The following is a 20,158-nucleotide window of genomic DNA, read 5'->3' on the forward strand; positions in this document are numbered from 1 at the left end:
TCCTCAATATAGTCAAAGCCATCTATCACAAGCACATGGTAAATATCATTCTCAATTGGGAAAAACTAAAAGCCTTCCCTCTAAGATTGGGCACAAGACAAGGCTGCCAGCTTTCGCCACTCCTGTTCAATATAGTAATGGAAGTCCTGGCCGTAGCAGTTAGACAAGAAAAAGATATCAAGGGCATACAGATAGGAAGGGAAGAGGTCAAACTATCACTATTTGCAGACGATATGATTCTTACTTAGAAAACCCTAAAGATTATACAGAAAAGCTCACGGAAAATTATAAAACACTTTCAAGAAATAAAAGAGGACACTAGGAATGGAGACACATCCCCTGCTCATGGATAGGGAGAATTAACATTATTAAAATGTCAATACTGCCCAAAGCACTATACAAATTTAATGCAGTCCCTATCAGGATACCCATGACATTTTTCAAAGAAATAGACAAAACACTCCTGAAATTCATATGGAACAATAAACCCCCACGAATAGCTAAAACAATCCTTGGGGAAAAGAAGATGGGTGGCATCACCTTCCCCAATTTCAAACTCTACTACAAAGTAGTAGTGATTAAAACAGCATGGTATTGGGCTAGAAATAGACCTGCACACCAATGGAACAGAGTTGAGTATCCTGTCACAGACCCTCAAATATATGGCCACTTAATCTTTGACAAAGGAGCAAGAAATGTTAAATGGAATAAAGAAAGCCTCTTTAACAAGTGGTGCTGGGAAAACTGGATAGCTACCTGCAAAAAAATGAACTCTGACCTCTGTCTAATGCCAGGCACAAAAGTCAGATCAAAATGGATTCAAGACCTCAATATCAGACATGAATCTATAAGGTACATAGAGGAAAACGTAGGCAGAACTCTCCATGACATTGAAGCTAAAAGCATCTTTAAGGATGAAACACCACTGACCATGCAAGTGGAAGCAAACATAAACAAACGGAACTACATCAAACTAAGAAGCTTCTGCACTTCAAAAGAAACAATAACCAAAATACATAGAGAGCCCACAGAATGGGTAAGAATATTTACTCAATATCCATCTGATAAGGGATTAATATCCAGGATATACAAGACACTAGTAGAATTGAACAAGAAAAAAACCTCCAACACCATCAAAATATAATGAGAAGAAATGAGCAGAAGTTTCCTCAAAAAAGAAATACAAATGGCCAAAAGGCACATGAAAAAAATGCTCCACATAGCTAGTCATCAGGGAGGTACAAATCAAAACAACAATGAGATATCATCTCACACCACAGAGACTAGCACACATTCAAAAGAACAAAAGCAACCAGTGCTGGCATGGATGTGGGGAAAAAGGGACGCTCTTTCACTGTTGGTGGGAATGCCAACTGGTCCAGCCTTTCTGGAAAAAAATATGGACAGTCCTTCAAAAACTAGAAATTGAGCTTCCATATCACCCCACAATACCACTTTGGGGAATATATCCTGAGGATGCAAAAAAGCACAGTAGAAATGACATCTGTACCTATATGTTCATTGCAGCACTGTTCACAATACCCAAAATCTGGAAACAACCCAAGTGCCCTAATACAGACGACTTGCTAAAGAAACTTTGGTACATCTACACAATGAAATACTATGCAGCTGTTAGGAGAGATGAAGTCATGAAATTTACTTATAAAATGGATAGACATGGAGAGTATCACACTGAGTAAAATGAGTCAGAAAGAGAGGGACAGACATAGAAGGACTGCACTCATTGTGGAGTATAGAATAACATAACATGAGACTGACACCCAAGGACAGTAGATACAAGGGCCAGGAGGATTGCCCCATAGCTGGAAGCCTGCTTCATGAGCGGAGGGGAGAAGGCAGATGGAATAGAGAAGGGATCACCAAGAAAATGATGGCTGGAGGAATCATTTGGGATGGGATATGTGTGCCGAAAAGTGGATAATAGACCAAGCATGATGGCCTCTTGGTGTTGCAAGCCATGGTGCCACCATTAGAGGGACAGTATTGGGAATATTGTCTGCCATGGAGGCAGGGGGAGAGTGGGAAAGGGGGGTTATATCGGGGATATTGGTGGTGGGGAATGTGCACTGGTGGAGGGATGGGTGTTCAATCACTGTGTGATTGTAACTCAAACATGAAAGCTTGTAACTATCTCACAGTGATTCAATAAAATTTATTAAAAAAAAAAGAAAACAAATGATCTAATGATGCCTTTTTGGCAGGTCTGATTGTTGGGGGGAAATTCTAAATAGTAATAGTGGGTCTTCTGTCAAAAAATTGAATGTAATCAAAGTAAAGAGAGAATCAAATGAAAATCACCTGCCACACAGGCAGGGTGGGGGGTATACTGGGGTTCTTGGTGGTGGAATATGAGCACTGGTGAAGGGATGGGTATTCGAGCATTGTATAACTGAGATTTAAACCTGAAAACTTTGTAACTTTGTAACTTTCCACAATAAAAAAATTAAAAAAAAAAAACATATACATATAAAATTAAAAAAAATTGAATGTAATCAAAGTAAAGAGAGAATCAAATGAAAATCACCTGCCACACAGGCAGGGTGGGGGGTATACGGGGGTTCTTGGTAGTGGAACATGTACACTGGTGAAGGGGTGGGTGTTTGATCATTGAATGATTGAGACTTAAACCCGAAAGCTTTGTAACTGTTTTCACGGTGATTCAATAATAATAAAAAAATTAATTGAAAAAAAGAACTCATTTTGGTGTCTGGAACTGTTTCTTGGCATTAACAGTATTGCTGCCATATAATTATGGTATTAAAGGAAATACCCAATTATGGGAGAAATAATTTCAAGTTACTATAATATCTGGCTAAGAGTTTTCCTTTCCGTTGTGAGAGAATGTACCTTTCTAACTTAGATCCTTGGTTAGCAAGCTTTTAGAAGGACAAACACAACAAACTGATGAATAACAAGACTTCTTGACAAGTCACTTACAGTAAGAGTTTTTTGGAATGCCATGTTTTTTTACTCACATGTCTATGCAGCCTTCAGAACAGTCACATGAATCAGTGAACATGTTGGAAAAACTGTTTAGATAATATGCTCGTGGCCACATAGTCCTTCTGTACTTAAACTGTGGAAGCGTTCGAGTGTCAATTTCATTACAGAAAGAAATGGGCACTGATTCCACGCCATTGCTAATATCCATATCAAAAACAATTTCTTCTTGCTTTGGATAATTCCGGGTCAACTGAACATACGTATTGAAAGAAAAGTTATCTGTGAATAAAAAGTTACACTCTGTCTCATGCAGGTAACGAAAAACCTCCTCCATGTTCCGTAGACTCCTTCCACAAGGGGTTTTGTAACTCACATGGAGAGCTGAAGAGTGTGAGTTTGTCTTGGCGTGCTGTCTTTGGAAGTGGCATTTGATGGGGAGCTGCAGAGGGTTTTCACCTTTGAAGGCTGGTGGCATTTTCATCAGACAGGCACCAGAGCAGCTATGACTTTGGTAAGATAAATTCAAAGCAGCTTCTTTTTCTCTCGTGTGTGCAATTTTATTTTCCAGATAGAGACTTTCTTTATTATTTGTAGATCTGTTTAAAATGATTAACATATTAGTACCTCAAATTTACAATATAATTTGATTTAAAAAAACAAAAAACTGCTCACTATGGTGGTAATTTGTTTCTATTTTCTTTCTAGATAAAACTAAAAGAAGCCAGATTCTGTAATAACCTTTTTATCAAGTTATGCATCCACATAAAGGTTACTCCACCTACTCCTGATTTTGTTAGTTTGTTTGGGCCACACCCAGTAGAGCCAGGGCTGACTCCTGACTCTGCGCTCAGGGATCACTCCTGGTGGGGCTCAGGGGACCATACAAGATGCTGAGGATTGAACTTTGGTCAGCCACGTGAAAGGCAAATGCTTTACCTGCTGTACTGTGCTCTGGCCCTCCTCATTGGCTTCTGGACACCAAATATGGGGTGACTGCCCAGCAACAATTCTCGAACCAAATGTCCAATAGTTCAATTCTCAGAGTATCCACCTGGAGTCAGCATCAGATCCCACTAGTATGTCGCACAAAATCTCCCTGTTTCAGATGCTGAAGCTCCAGGTTTCCACACATCTGACTAACCTAGTGGTTCCCATAAGCCCCTCTTGACATTTGATAATCTGCTAGACATTTGCACACAACCCAGGGAAGCACCTTTATTACTATTACCAGTTTATAATCAAAGGTGAAAATTCAGAAAGAGCCAAAAGAAAGATTTATGTAAGCTAAGCCTACCTAACACGAGGACACCCCCTGATATAAACACCATTTACAAAGTGGTTCATGATGATTTGTACTTCCCATTGGTTTGCTACCAAGTTATGGTAAGTAAAAAAATTTCAGGTTACAAATTTAGAAACTTACTGCAACTAAACAGAGCCACACTTTAATGCATTTTACAAGAGTTTAAAAAAAAATAAAACATCTGTTTTCACAGTTAATTTGAGAGCCTAAAAACTGGCCTAAGAACAGTGTGTTTCTGGGTGGGAGGGAGTGAGAACGTGGTTATTGCTCTATCACTCTTCCTGCATCTTCTGTGTAGAATCTTTTACAAGGAAGAACTTTCCATCTTCAAGTCTAGGGTTATCCTGAGATAGTATGGGGACAGCAGGAGAGTATTTTTTTTTCTCTTTAACTACTGATACGCAGAATGAGTTGTATCTTAGCGACTACCAAAGTAAATGACTTTTTTGGGGTAAGACAGGCAATGCTCGGGGATTAGGTGCTCCATGCATTCCCAACCTTTGAGCTATCTGCCCAGCCCTCCAAAGTGGCTGATGTTTTGAATGTTCTTATACATACATGGTTATCAAATCCATACTCGTACATGTAAGTCAAGTTTTCAGTCTTTGAGTTACATCTATCTCTCTAGACTCTAAATTTGTTCTTAAAAGGTAATAAAAATCTATGCTGGTTATCAGGTAAGAATCTCTTGAAGGAGAAAAAATAGTTGTTTTGCAAGTTATTAAAGTGACCAGTTAAGGATTTTTAAAATGTGAATTCTCTGCATTAACAACAAAAAAAGATTTAACTTAGATACATACAGAGACGCAGAATCTTCTGGAAAGAAGTCTTTGTGTGATGTAGAGGGTAATAAACTAGGCTTATTTTTCTGTACATTCTGGATCACAGACACATGATCTACATTAAAAAATATAAAATGAGAAACAAATACATCAAGGTAAATCAATTACTGTAGTATCTAAATAAAATCTTTACTAAAGACTAAAGAACAATTCTCAAAACTGCTAACATAAGACTTTAATGTTAAATGTGACAGAACTATTTCTTAAAACAAAGTAGGATAAGATAAAATAAATGACTTATAGACTAGAAAAGGTTTTTTTTATATATTTTTTGTCTTTTTTTAATAAATTATTTATTTTTAATTAGTGGATCAACGTGAGGGTACAGTTACAGATTTATACATTTTTGTGCTCATGTTTCCCCCATACAAAGTTCAAGAACCCATCCCTTAACCAGTGCCCATTCTCTACCACCAACAAACCCAGCATCTCTCCCGCCCTCCCCAGTCCCATCTCCCCCCACCCCATACTGCCACTATGGCAGGGTATTCCCTTTTGATCTCTCTCTCTGATTAAGTACTGTGGTTTGCAATAAAGGTGTTGAGTGGCCATTGTGTTCAGTCTCTAGTCTATATTCGGCCTGCGTCACCCTTCCCCCGCATGACCTCCGACCACATTTTACTTGGTGTTCCCTTCTCTGAGTTGCCCAGAATGAGAGACCAGCCTCCAAGCCATGGAGACAACCTCCTGGTACTAATTTCTACAAATCTTGGGTGTTAGTCTTATAGTCTATTATTCTATATTCCACAGATGAGTGCAATCTTTCTATGTCTGTCTCTCTCTTTCTGACTCATTTCACTTAGCATGATACTTTCCATGCTGATCCACTTATATGCAAACGTCATGACCTGATTTTTTCTAACAGCCGCATAGTATTCCATTGGATAGATGTACCAGAGTTTCTTCAACCAGTTATCTGTTCTAGGGCACTCGGGTTTTTTCCAGATTCTGGCTATTGTAAACAGTGCTGCGATGAACATGTAAGTGCAGATGTCATTTCGACTATACTTTTTGGCTTTTCTGGGATATATTCCCAGCAATGGTATTGCTGGGTCAAATGGGAGCTCAACCTCTAATTTTTTGAGAATCGTCCATATTGTTTTCCAAAAGGGCTGAACTAGTCGGCATTCCCACCAGCAGAGTAGAAGGGTCCCTTTCTCCCCACATCCTCTCCAACAGTGGTTGCTTTTGTTCTTTTGGATGTGTGCTAGCCTCTGTGGTGTGAGGTGGTATCTCGTGGTTGTTTTGATCTGCATCTCTCTGATGATTAGTGATGTAGAGCACTTTTTCATGTGCCGTTTGGCCATTCGTATCTCTTCCTTGGTAAAGTTTCTGTTCATTTCTTCACCCCATTTTTTTTTTTTTAATTTTTATTAAATCACCATGTGGAAAGTTACAAAGTTCTCAGGTTTATATGTCAGTTATACAATATTCAAACACCCATCCCTTCACCAGTGCCCAAATTCCACCACCAGAAACCCCAGTTTACCCCCCGCCCCCACCCCCTACCCCCTACTGTATAACTAATGAATTTCACTTCATTTTTTCTTTACCTTGATTACATTCCATAATTCAACACAAAACTCACTATAGTTGACATAACTCTCTCTCTCTCTTTTTTTTCTCTTTTTCCTTTTCCATTTTTTTTTTTTTTAATTTTTCCCCCTCATCCCCCTTCCTGCGCCTCATAGTATGGTGTACTCCACGCCACGTTGGCCAGCGTGGGGCTTTTGCTTAGCTCATAGTCCAGAGGTGGCTGTTACATTAAGAACCTTCAATATTTCAACAAAAACTTACTGTTATTATTTGGAGTTTCCCCCCCAAGTCTGACCTGTTCAAATGGAACCCTTTCACATTGATGACAATTATAAATGTTAAGTTGCGCGGACGCAGCAGCGTCCGCGCGGTTTTGGATTTCTGTATAAAGTCCTGGGAAAATTCTGCCAGAAATTACATATTTCCTCCGTTAGCCTCCACTTGCTGGAACCCCAATTCCTAAAGCTGTCTCTGGTTCCCGCTTGTTCCACATCCACCGGCTCTGCAGGGGCATGGGCGCCCGGGCCGAAAACCCGGCCGGCCGGAGCCGAGCACGGGCCCGACTAGGGCTGGCTCTGTATCCCGCGGCTGTTTCAAGTTCAAAGCACACATTTTTTTTTTTCCGCGCCACCAAGTTCGTACCTTCTCAACGGACCCACAAAATGTCGGACACCACGCCTTCTCCCGGAGGGGAGAGAGACCAAGAAGGAAGGTTCTTTCCTCCGTTAGCCGGCGTGGGGCAAAGGCTTAATTCACAGTCTCCATACATGGGTGCAAGCACTTGCTGGAACCCCAATTCCTAAAGCTGTCTCTGGTTCCCGCTTGTTCCACATCCACCGGCTCTGCAGGGGCATGGGCGCCCGGGCCGAAAACCCGGCCGGCCGGAGCCGAGCACGGGCCCGACTCTTCACTCCATTTTTTGATGGGGTTGGATGTTTTCTTCTTGTAGAGTTCAACCAGTGCTTTATATACCATTGATATCAACCCCTTATCTGGTGGGTATTGTGTAAATATCCTTTCCCATTCTGTGGATAGTCTTTATATTCTGGTCACTGTATCTTTTGCGGTGCAGAAGCTTTTTAGTTTAATGTAGTCCCATTTGTTGATCTCTGTTTTTACTAGATTGCTTAGTTCCGTGTCATCTTTGAAGATACCTTTATCTTCAATATCGTGGAGGGTTTTGCCGACCCTGTCTTCAGTGAACCTTATGGTTTGTGGTCTGATGTTGAGATCTTTAATCCATTTTGATCTGACTTTTGTGCATGGTGTCAGGTCAAGGTCTAAGCCCATTTTTTTGCATGTGGTTGTCCAGTTGTGCCAGCACCATTTGTTAAAGAGGCTTTCCTTGCTCCACTTCACATCTCTTGCTCCCTTATCAAAGATTAGATGATCATACATTTGTGGTTGTGTGTGGGGATATTCCACCTTGTTCCATTGGTCTGCGGCTCTGCCTTTGTTCCATGCTGTTTTAATTGTTACCGCTTTGTTGTAGAGTTTAAGGTTGGGGAGGGTGATGCCTCCCATCATCTTTTTCCCCAGAATTGTTTTAGCTATCCGTGGGCGTTTATTGTTCCATATGTATATTTTTGTTTTATTGGCTTTTTGGGTCACACTTGGTGATGGACTCAGGAATTACTCCTGGCAGTGCTCTGGGGACCATTTGGGATGCCAGGGATAAACCAAGGTCAGCTGCGTACAAGGCAAATGTCCTAGCTGCTGTAGACTGCTCAGGCCCCATAGAAGAGATTTCTACTGCAGAAACTACAAACAACTTTATCTGAATTAAGCAAACATTAAGTTTTTAACTAATTCTATTTCAGCATTTTATAAAGCTATAAATAACTCAAGATTCTATGAAAAATCATATCTTTTGTTTTCTCTCTTTTTTTTTTTTTAACTTTTTGGGTCACATCGGCTTAGGGGTTACTCCTGGCTCTGCACTCAGGAATTACTCCAGGTAGTGCTTGGAAGATCACATGAAAAGCCAGGGATTGAACTCAGGTCAGCAAGACAACGAACTGTACTATTGCTCAGGCCCTCTCACTGTTATTTTTGAGGGCAAGAGAGGGAATCTCTCTTATGTTTTTCTTTTTCTTTTGTTGTTTTTGGGTTGCACTCTGAGGTGCTCAGAGCTTACTCCTGGCAAGCTTGGGAGATCACACAGGGTGCTGGGGATCAAAGCTGGGTCGGTCATGTATGTGCAAGGCAAACACCTTACCAACGGTACTACTGCTGGTAATACAATATTCCTTTTTTAAACAAATAAAAAACATGCTTTATTACTGGATAGTTTTTAACTCTTAAATTTACCAACAATGTCAATTACATAGCTCCCCAATTACTTGAACATATTGTTTTACCCGTTAATATGTTTTTATTTTGATAAATTATATTTCACAAGAACAATATAAAACTATAAATTATGATATTCAACATTATATTTAATGAAATATTTACTTTTAAAAGAACTGAAAATTTAAAAAGATTTACTTTGTAGAAAGTAAGATTATTTCAGAATTTCAATTTATAATTAGTCCCTTTAAAATTAGTTTATTTTGGGGCTGGAGCGATGGCACAGCAGGTAGGGCATTTGCCTTGCACACGGCTGACCCAGGTTTAATTCCTAGCATCCCATATGGTCCCCTGAGCACCGCCAGGGTTAATTCCTGAGTGCAGAGCCAGGAGTAACCCCTGTGCATCGCCAGGTGTAACCCAAAAAGCAAAACAAAACAAAGCAAAAAAAATTATTTCATTTTACTGCCTCCTGCACTTGGATGCCTTTTTAGGGCTCAAGGATGTGGCTCAAGTGACTGAAATACATGCTTTGTATGTGCAGGAATCTGGATTTGCTCTCTGGCAATGTATGCTCTCCTCAGCACTATCAGGAATAGCTCTGGTAGTGCTCAAGTACCAATATCTGAGCCCCCTGAGAGAACAGCCCTAGGACCCAAGACTGTGGCCTAAAATTAAAATACAAAAAAAAAAAAAAAATTAGGGCCAGAGATATAGTCCAGGGTACTCTCCCTGCATGCAGTTGACTGGGTTTGATTCCTGACACCACATATGGTTCCCTGAGCACGGCCAGGAGTGATCCCTTAGCACAGAGCAGACATTAGGCCTGAATACAGGTGGGTGTGTCCCCAAACACCCCTCTCCCGCAATAATTTATAACTTCTAAGGTATGTTAATTCCAAGAGCTACTAAAGAGTACTATGAATTCAAGGCTGACTTAAAGATTCTATTTTCCTAAAATCAAACTAAAACGAAGACTACTTTTGACAAATGAAAGGTTTCTTCAAAATAGCTTGATAAGGTTAGGAGGTGGCTCAAAGTGCTCATGGCTTTTAGACAGAGGTCCAAGTTATACCCCTGGGTACTCCCTGAGCACTGCTGGGGGGGGTGGCCTTTTGCCTAAGCACCACTGGCCTGGATTATGTATGAGTAGGCCAGTGTTGCAGCTTCAGGCCTGTAACTCTAGGCTGAGTCACCAGGAGTGGTTCCCGGGCCCCTGAGCACTGACTGGTAGGACTCCCACAGATAAAATAGCCTGATATTATTAGGTCATATTTTCAGAGATTTAAAAGTTTAAGGTTCCAAACTACGGTAGTTAAAATCACTATAACTTTATTGCCAATATTTCATATTATTTATCATATTATTATGATGAAGATTTACCAAATACTACACTTCCTTCAACACACTAGCAAATTGACTAAAATTTCTAGAACAGTGATTTTTGATAAGGTCATTTTTCAATTTCTTGCTTTAAAAAAAAAATGACAAGATTTGGTACTCTATTTCTCATAAGCCTCACACATTCCCCCCATTCATGGGTACCCTACATTTCTCTGGGTGCCAGGAGGCCCCCTCTGCCTGCTCCCACACAATCTGTTAGTAGCAAAGACAGTTGTTCTTGTATCATCCAAAGTTCTCTTCTGTTTTTCTTTTTTAATTTTTTAATTCTGGATTGGTTTCTCCAGTCAATTACTTCTAAAATGAATTTGTTTATGGTTGAGAAGACTGAAGATATAATCACGATCTGAAAATTGAAAAAAAAATCCACCAAAAAAGGGTTCCACTAGAATACAACTTTCTCGTATGGCTTCTTTTCACAGAGTGGGTTTGCATTGGTTTGGAGTCTTAGAAAGCTATTTGATTTTTATGAGAGGCTATTTTTTTTTTTTAAAGAAGATAGATCTATTCATTCTTTCTCCAAGAGGCTTAGCAGGATAGGATTGCCCTATCTCTGAGTAGGCAAGATATTTTATTTTGACTTTTGTTTTGGGGCCACACCCAGCAATGCCCAAGAGTCACTCCTGGCTCTGCACTCAGGAATTACTCCTGGTGGTGCTCGGGTGACCGTATGGGATGCTGGTGATTTATTTCAGGTCAGTCATGTACAAGGCAAGTACCCCACCAGTTGTACTATCACTGCAGCAGCATGATATTTTATTTAATAGAGGAATTAATTTGTATGTTTCAATTTATTTGTTTCAAATTATTGTTTCAAATTATTTTTCGTTAAACCAACATAATTAAGGAAGTTCGGCTTCAAATCAAGAAAATAACACAAAATACTCTAGATTGGGATGTACTTACCCTTCATCAACATTGAATTATTACTTATAGTTGCTTCATTCACTAGGATCATTGCTTGAATATATTCTGTGAAGGAAAGAAAAAAAAAGAATAAAAATAATCAGGAGTACCATCACCTTCATTTGTGGTGCCAGCTTTGTGCGAAACAGTTTACATACTCTTCCTTACTTAATTTTCACAGCTCCTTTGAGAGTTTCTTATGGTTATAAGTCTGAGAGACCAAAAAATCCAGGTTTAGCAGTTAAGCTCAGAAGTGACAGAACTGATTTCAAATCTTTATCTGGCTCATGAAGGAATAAAAATGAAAACAGCACTAAAACACTGGATGAACATGACAGAGATATGCTAAGAACACACAAAATATATTAAGAATAGCCTGGTGAAAAAATAAGGAATAGGTGTGAGGAGAAATTTGCTTGAATGAAGATAGTTTTAGTTAAACACTGACTGAAAAGAAAACAAACAAAATTGGAGAATTGAGCTAACTGCCTATAGAACAAGTTCTGTTTAAAGCTGACCAAATACAAGTACATATAGATTTTTTAAAGTTTTGTGCTGATGCAACTCAGGGCCACGCAGAATGTTTTACTGCTGAGCCACATTCACAGCCTGTAAATACAACTTTAAGTTGTATCTGAATGATGAAGTAACAGGTAATTTTTGTTGTATTTTCTATACATACTAAATGTTTCTCTATATGCAGATATTACTTTGTATATAGTGAAATGCCCCCTGAAATTCCCATCCCCTACAAAAAAATGAAACCAGGAAAAAATAAGATAAACTGAAATGGGGGGAATCTATAGATGGAGAGAAAAGGAGATTAAATCAGGCCAGAGGGATAGCTCAGCTGGTTTGCACACAAGAGCCAGCACCACTGGTACAATCCCTGAGCACTGAGCTAGGTGTTGACCCTGAGCACCTATGTGTGTGGCCTCCAAACCAAGAAACAAGAGAGAGAGAGAGAGAGAGAGAGAGAAATAAATCTGTTGGATATTCTGCAGAGTAATCATCTTTACCCACTTTACAAATTAGCCATGGCAAGGGAAAAGCAAGTCTTAACAGAAGCAGAGGGTGCACATACAGGCACACAACGGTTGCTAAACTCTTAGACACCAGCGTTACTGCTGTAAGAGAGGGAACAGTTCTCTGTCATATGCGCGGCTTAAAGAAACACGGAAAGGGAACACTAAATGGCCAAGGCAGTCATGCTGAGAACTACTCTTGTGGGGGCAGGGAATGGAGGAGCAGGGGGCTGAGAGGATTCAGCTAAGGTGTCGGGAAGTGGGAATTCTGGCAGAGTGTATGGTTTTGGTATATTCTGTGCATAAAATGCTATCACTAACAGTATTATAAATCATGGTGCCTTTAAAAAATGAGTTAACTATTTCACCCTTTTTTTTAAAAAAAACAAGATTTGGGAGGACTGGGCCACACTCAATGGTCACTGTCTATCACTGTCATCCCGTTGCTCATCGATTTGCTCGAGCGGGCACCAGTAATGTCTCCACTGTGAGACTTGTTGTGACTGTTTTTGGCATATCGAATATGCCACAGGGAGCTTGAAAGGCTCTGCCGTATGGGCGGAATACTCTCGGTAGCTTGCCAGGCTCTCTGAGAGAGACGGAGGAATCAAACCCAGGTCAGCCGCGTGCAAGGCAAACACGTTACCCACTGTGCTATGGCTCCAGCCTTCAAGGCTATTCCTGATGGGTCTGTACTCACCAGTGATCTCTGGTGGAGCTTCGGGAGCCTATGTGGTGGCCGGGACTTAAGCCCAGGTGGGTGGGATGCAGGTAAGTGCCTTAACCCCATACTATCTCTCCCCCCCTTTAACGACTGGACTCTGAAAGCAATACTGGGACCAGAATTATACTTCAGTGCTAGTAGATAACACTGAGTGTAAATGTACTGACAGTTTTTTAAACATACCTTTAGTTGTGGCAGATCCATCTTTGATCTTCTGTTTTAGTGACTGCAACACACTTTGTACTTGTTCAAATATGAAATCTATTTTTCCATTACCTTCCTGTTCTGTCCAGAAAGCTTTTGCATCACCTAAAAAATAAGTGAATGGGCTAGGAGCATTAGAAATAGAAAATATGCTCTTTAGGTACATGTTCAGAAATTCCACTTGGTTTATAACTTAATAGGTTTGTCATTTAATAAATTTATCTTCCTTGATGATAGAGTTATAACCTCCACTGAGTATAAGTCTGGATACCTTCAGAATGAAATACCCCAACTATTGAGATAATTAAATAACTAATAATGCTTCAAAAAATCTATATTAACTTTTTTACCACTACATGAAGCAAAGTGTTTAGTTTTAGAAAGCTCTACTGGTGAACCAACATTTTAGATGCTCAGCAACACCTTAAAATTTTCCTAGGAAAATATTCCTTTCATGAATAAGAAGGTAATTAAGTTGGCAAAAGATAAATCTCACACATCATACTTAAAGATAACCAAAGTGTTAAATATAATCAATAAAATGTAAAACTGCATTTAATGTTTAGAGAGTTAATAGGGTCTTAAGCTAAGCAGGTGCACAAAAATAACTGCATTTTAAAAGATCATGTGAGAAGTCAAATGGGAAGATTAAACATGCAGAGAATTAATTTCTGAAAAATACATTCCCCTTGATAAAAAAATCAACCCCTGGGGGCCAGAGAAATAGCACAGCAGGTAGGGCACTTGCCTTTCCTGCAATAGATTCGGTGTGATCCCTGGCACTGCTAAGCCCTGCAGGAGTAATCTTTGAGTACAGCCAGGTGTAGTCCAAAAGCAAACAAAACAACAAAAATAAAAGCAAACAAAAACAAACCCCAAAACCTCATTCTGGCAACGGAGAATCTTCATGAGACTTATGCCTGAGTCCCAAACTTCCCTGGCCAAGTTGATTTACCCAAAAGGGATTTCTGACTAATTAGGGCTCCTGGCACCTTAGCTGTCTCTGGAGAGCTACTGTATCCTTGTTACGATCTGACCTGATGTGTACACAAGATTAAGCCTACTTTTAACTCCCCATACACGCCTCAGGCACTTGAAACAAATGCAACGTGAGAAGACAGAAGAGAAACTGCTTCAGAGAGAAAGGTAAGGGCCATGTGAGCTGGAGAACATGTGTGCCATGCTAAGCAATTTCATTTTTGTATGGAAAGAAATAGGAAGCCTGAAAGTTTAAGCTCAGGGGACAGTAAGATGCAAAGCATGTCCACAGAGCTATCACCCTGCCCTTATTTTCTTAAACACAAGGGCCAATCAACACATTCGAAACTATGTTCTCAGTTTCAATTTCTTATAGTAAATTTGAAGATATGAAGAAACAGAAACAAAAGCTGTTCTGTTAGGGGCTTAAGAGTATAAAGTAGTCCTGAGACAAAAACAAAACAAAACAACCATAAAAAGAAGTTTGAGAATCTAAAGTCAAGAAAATGGTCCAGTGAATTCTTAAAAATCCGTATTATGAGTACAATAAAGGTGATGAACTATTATTTACATCATACTGCACTAGAAATACGTGACTTTATGTACTTTCAGTTTTTATTTTATTATTTATATTTCTTTTTTGGGCCACACTCAGTGATGCTCAGGGGTTACCCCTGACTCTGCACTCAGGGATTACTCCTGGTGGTGCTTTCGGGACATATCACCTGGTATCCTGAGGACTAAACCTGGACTGGCCACTATCCCTCCCCACTGTAATGTCACTCTGACCCTGACTTTATAATTTTTGAAAACCCATAAAACTTTGAAGCATGAAGGGTGGATCTTAACAAATGAAAAATAAAAATTATTATTTAAGAGATCAGGAATCCTAGGAGAGAAAGTATAATGAAGAGAAACTAATGGGATAAAAAGGGTGTTAACCTAAATAATTTTGAAAGGCAAAAATAATTGTGCACAAAGGAAGAGAGAGAGTAAAAGGGAATGAGCCTGCCACAGAGGTGGTAGGGTAGGGGGAATGGGATGGAGGTGGTGGGAGGGACACTGGGAACATTGGTGGTGGAGAATGGGCACTGGTGGAGGGATGGATGTTTGATCACTGTATGACTGAAGTGTAAGCATGAAAGTTTGTAAGTCTGTCACTGTACCTCACAGTGATTCACTAATAAAAAATTTAAAAAAAAACTGTGCACAAGCACTGTAGCTTCCTATTCAGTAATATATTTACATTTTTGATACTATATTAGCATTTCTAATGCTGGAATTGGGCTATTAAGTAAATGGAAAACAGACAATGACTGTCACATTTCTCACTGTTGGGAGTGGGATTGTACTGATAGTAGACTACCTGAGTGACCCATCTGGCAACAGTCTATAAACAGAAACAGTATAAACTGATGTTAGCTTAATATAGATGCAACCAACACAAATTTTATAGATATGTGTGTATCTGCATACACAAGCTAAAATACACATAAATTTCCTTGATCTTTCTGCTGAAAGAACCTATCAGCAATAATAATGCCATAACCTTGAGCATATCTTCTGTTCAAACTTTGTTTTATATTTGTTTGTTTGAATAAACGGGGGTGTGTATGGTTGTGGGGACTGAACCAGGTACATTTAAAGCATACGCTCACCACTGAGCCATATTCCTGGCTTTAGTCTCTGTCTCTAAAACACCATTTCTAATAAAAGGAACCAGAGCTCACTCAAAAAATGGCTGATCTAAATCCTAACACCCAAAATGAGAGAGAGAGTAAGAAAGAATGTACCTGCCATAGAGGCAAGGGGTGGGGTGGGGTGGGGGTTGTGGGAGGGACACTGGGAACAATGATGGTGGAAAATGTGCACTGGTGGAGGGATGTATGCTTGAGCATTGTATGACTGAAATGTAATCATGAAAGTTTGTAACTATCTCATGGTGATCCAATACAATTTATTTAAAAAATGGCTGATTTTAGATGAGGGCAGAAATTATATAATTTTGGTGCATCTTCTTAGCATCAGAAAATAAATAAGTGCTAAAAACAAAGCAAAGCCCATAATATTGATGCAGATGTCAAGGAATATAGAGCCAACAGCAAAAGCCCCACAATGGCTAATCCCGGACAGTATGATTAACAAAATAAAACAATACTGTATTATAACTCCAGGAATAAAATCAGAATCCCTTAAATCCACACAGCTATAGATGATTCAATAAAAAAAAAGAGGGGCTGGAGCGATAGCACAGCGGGTAGGGCGTTTGCATCCCATATGGTCCTCTGAGCACACCAGGTTTATATGGGTTATTCCTAGGTGCAAAGCCAGGAATAACCCCTGTGCATTGCCGGGTGTGACCCAAAAAAGCAAAAAAAAAACAAAAAACAAAAAACAAAAAACAAAAAAAAAACCACAACAGGGAAAAGTGATAATTTTTCTTGTATAAAAAAGAATCTCAAATATGTAGGTAATCCATTCTCAGAAGGGAAAATCCTTACTCCTTAAGAATGGGCTTGGGGGGCTGGAGAGATAGCACAGGGGGTAGGGCATTTGCCTTGCACTCGGCCAACCCGAGTTCAATCCCTGGCATCCCACATGGTCTCCCAGGCACCCAGGAGTAATTCCTGAATGCAGAGCCAGGAGTAACCCCTGAGCATCACTGGATGTGACCCAAAAAGAAAAAAAAAATTCATAGAGGCAGGCAGGGGGTAAGGGATGATGGGAAGGAACCTGGCGACACTGGTGCTGAAAATGTACACTGGTGAAGGGATGGGTGTTAGGATACTGTATGACTGAATGAGCAGCTTTGTAAGGGTCTTTCTTACAGTGATTTAATAAAAAAAGTACAAAAAATAGAAATTAAAAATCCCAAAAGTCTTATATCTCAAAGAACCTCAATCAATGTTTTTTATTTATTAATTTAATTTATTTTTTTATTGAATTACCATGTGAAAAGTTACAAAGCTTTCAGGCTTAAGTCTCAGTCATACAATGATCAAACACCCATCCATCACCAGTGCACATGTTTCACCATCAGTATACCCCCATCCCCCTACCCCCCCGCCCCCATCCCCCACCTGTGTGGCTGATGATTTTCACTTTACTTTCTCTTTTCTTTGATTACATCGATATTTCAACAGAAAACTCACTATTATTATTTGGAATTTTCCCCCAACAATCAGACCTGCTGAAATGGCACCATTTGATAATTTGTTTTCCATTGCTGAGAATGAAGAGCATCTGAGATTTTGGATTTCTGGTATTTTAGTAATTAAGCCCAGAGAAATTTCCGCCAGAAGTTGCATCATTGCAAGCCCGTACTTCTATTTAGTGGGCCTTATAAGATGACAATCGCCATGCTGCTGGGGAAAGGAAAGACCTAGAGAGAAAAACCTTTCCCCTCCCGGGGCGGCACGGGGCTGTAGCTTAGTTCACAGGCTAGAGGCGTTTCTGCAAGAAGCCGCTGGGTGCTGAAAGTAGTTAGTGGGCCTCTGGGATCATGGGTGTTCAGGAACGGAGGGAATCAATGTTTTTTAAAAAGTGAAATAAAACATTTGTGTTGATTTAAGAAAAAAAAAGAATGGGCTAATTGACTGCCTGTCAAAGATGACAGTGGAGAATGAGAGGGAAAAGAGGATTAATTTATAGTGGAAAAATTACAGTGTCATCCAGGTGATCAAAATCAATCTTTCGGAAGTAGGTGTGTTTAGGCCATACCCAGCTGTGCTCAAGGCTCACTCCTGATGGTTCTCCGGGGATGATATGTGGTATTAGGATTGAACCTGGTGAGCTATGTGCAAGGTAAACTATACTAGTTCTCTAGCCCAAAAGTTCATTTTGTTTTTTGGTTTTTGGACTGGAGTGATAGCACAGTGGGTAGGGCGTTAGCACTGCATGTGTCCGACCCGGGTTCGATTTCTCCATCCTCTCGGAGAGTCCGGCAAGCTACGAGAGTATTCTGCCCACATGGCAGAGCCTGGCAAGCTCCTCGTGGCATATTCGATAAGCCAAAAACAGTAACAAGTCTCACAATGGAGACATTACTGGTGCCCGCTCAAGCAAATCGATGAACAATGGGACGACAGTGACAGTGACAGGTTTTTGGGCCACATCCAGCAGTGCTCAGGGCTTACACCTAGATCAGCACTCAGGCATCACTTCTGGCAGGCTTGAGGGACCATGTGGGGTGCCAGGGATCGAATCTGGGTCATTATGTACAAGGCAAGTGCCCTATCTGCTGTGTTATCACTCCTGCCCCCCAAGTTTATTTTTTTTAAAAAAGTACATTAAAGTACTGACTTACCATTACAGATACACAATTAAAAAGGTAGTCAAAATTGTTAGCTACATGAGAATTAACACTTTTAATAGTTTCTATAGAATTCAGAGAATAACCTGCAATGAAAAACCTTGAAAATGTCAGAACTCAGCTAAAGTAGATACTTTAAAAAACAAAAGTAGACATTAAAAATAAGTTTAATAAATAATTTTCAAACTTACCATTTTTTTCTCCCATCTCTTGGTGTTGTTTATAAACATAAAGTCCTCAAAATAAATTTTATCAAATAAACAACAAAAAAACTGGATTCGTAGAAATTTTCAGAAGTGATCTCTAGTCCAAACTAATGGTGAGTTCATGCATCTTGATGATGATTTTATAGTTGTCAATGAAAATATCTTCTCAGCGATTACTTTATAATTGTATTAAGTTATTGAAAATATCTTTTTAAGAATAAAACAAACTTCATCTTTTGGTCCATAAGTGCATGAAATATTCTGTAAGGAAGACAGAATAGTACATATTTGCAAAACTAAAACATGAAAAAAAAGAAGCTGTTACACAACAGCCTCTTTTAAAATAGCATTATCATACAAAGACATTAGAAAAATGTATATCAAGCCTAGTAATATTTAAGACAAATTAACTTACTTATTTAAAATATTAGTATAAACTGTTCTAATATGGGGGGCTCGGGGGGTTCCCCCTCAGAGGCCACTGCCAGTGGTATCTGGCCACCTGGCAGAATAATTCAATGTGTGGCTGAAGGTGAGATGCTGCTTGTGCCTAGTGCTTCTGAATATCACTGGGGTCGTACCCTGTAGCATTGAGGGGACCTGGGGCCATATCTGGAGCCTCTCAGAAACCCCCAATCTACCCACTGGGAGCTATGCAGTAGTACTAGGACCGAAGTTAGGGCCCAGTTCTCTGAGCTACCTCTCTGGCCTCACTCTCTTCATTTTGTAAATGCTTTAGAAAAACATTTAAAAAGGGGATAGGCGAACGCCCTACCCACTGTGCTATCGCTCCGGCCCCTTTAAAAAGGGGATAAAAATACTAACTACCTTAAAGAGCTTTATCACTCAGTACAGTGCCTGGTACATAAAGCACTCAGTCAATGGTAACACATATTATTCTTTCAGTATAGGTAGTTTAAGGCCACAATTTTTATTTTAATATGATTTTCAAAAGATTTTTCATATATTGCACTTTCTGGCCTGTTATTAGTATCTTCTATAAGACAGATTTTCATTGTCTATATAGTACTACTTTGGTCAATAATCTATGTCAAAGTACACTAAAGATTTTAATGATTTGAGTTATGGTGCTAATTTAGTGCGATCAGGGATGCACGTGTAGGGAAGTAAGTTGAAGCTGACTACTGCCGGCAGTTGCCCCTGCACCCCTGTGAACACTACTTGGGTAGATCCTCCCAAACATTTAAATTATTTTTAATAGGACTGGAGCGATAGCATAGCGGGTAGGGCGTTTGCCTTGCACGCTGCCGACCCGGGTTCAATTCCTCTGACCCTCTCGGAGAGCCCGGCAAGCTACCGAGAGTATCCGGCCCGCACAGCAGAGCCTGGCAAACTCCCTGTGGCGTATTCAATATGCCAAAAACAGTAACAACAAGTCTCACAATGGAGACGTTACTGGTGACCGATTGAGCAAAATCGACGAACAACAGAATGACAGTGCTAC

General features: G+C 39.9%; 1 protein-coding gene across 2 annotated transcripts in view; it reads right to left on the bottom strand.

Annotated features, from left to right (window-relative positions):
* The window catches only part of SETDB2 (SET domain bifurcated histone lysine methyltransferase 2), a 56,215-nt gene that overhangs the window by 31,677 nt on the left and 4,380 nt on the right, over positions 1 to 20,158 (bottom strand). For both annotated transcript variants that reach the window (XM_004604488.2, XM_055124160.1), the window contains exons 2-6: positions 18,679 to 18,954; positions 13,177 to 13,302; positions 11,245 to 11,310; positions 5,068 to 5,164; positions 2,997 to 3,560 (exon numbers count right to left, since the gene is read on the bottom strand). In XM_004604488.2, the coding sequence (XP_004604545.2) occupies positions 2,997 to 3,560; positions 5,068 to 5,164; positions 11,245 to 11,310; positions 13,177 to 13,302; positions 18,679 to 18,694 (869 nt within the window). In that variant the 5' untranslated portion in view covers positions 18,695 to 18,954. The remainder of the gene's footprint in view (positions 1 to 2,996; positions 3,561 to 5,067; positions 5,165 to 11,244; positions 11,311 to 13,176; positions 13,303 to 18,678; positions 18,955 to 20,158) is intronic.

Source organism: Sorex araneus, chromosome 1, assembly GCF_027595985.1.
Source record: "Sorex araneus isolate mSorAra2 chromosome 1, mSorAra2.pri, whole genome shotgun sequence".
Taxonomy (NCBI): domain Eukaryota; kingdom Metazoa; phylum Chordata; class Mammalia; order Eulipotyphla; family Soricidae; genus Sorex; species Sorex araneus.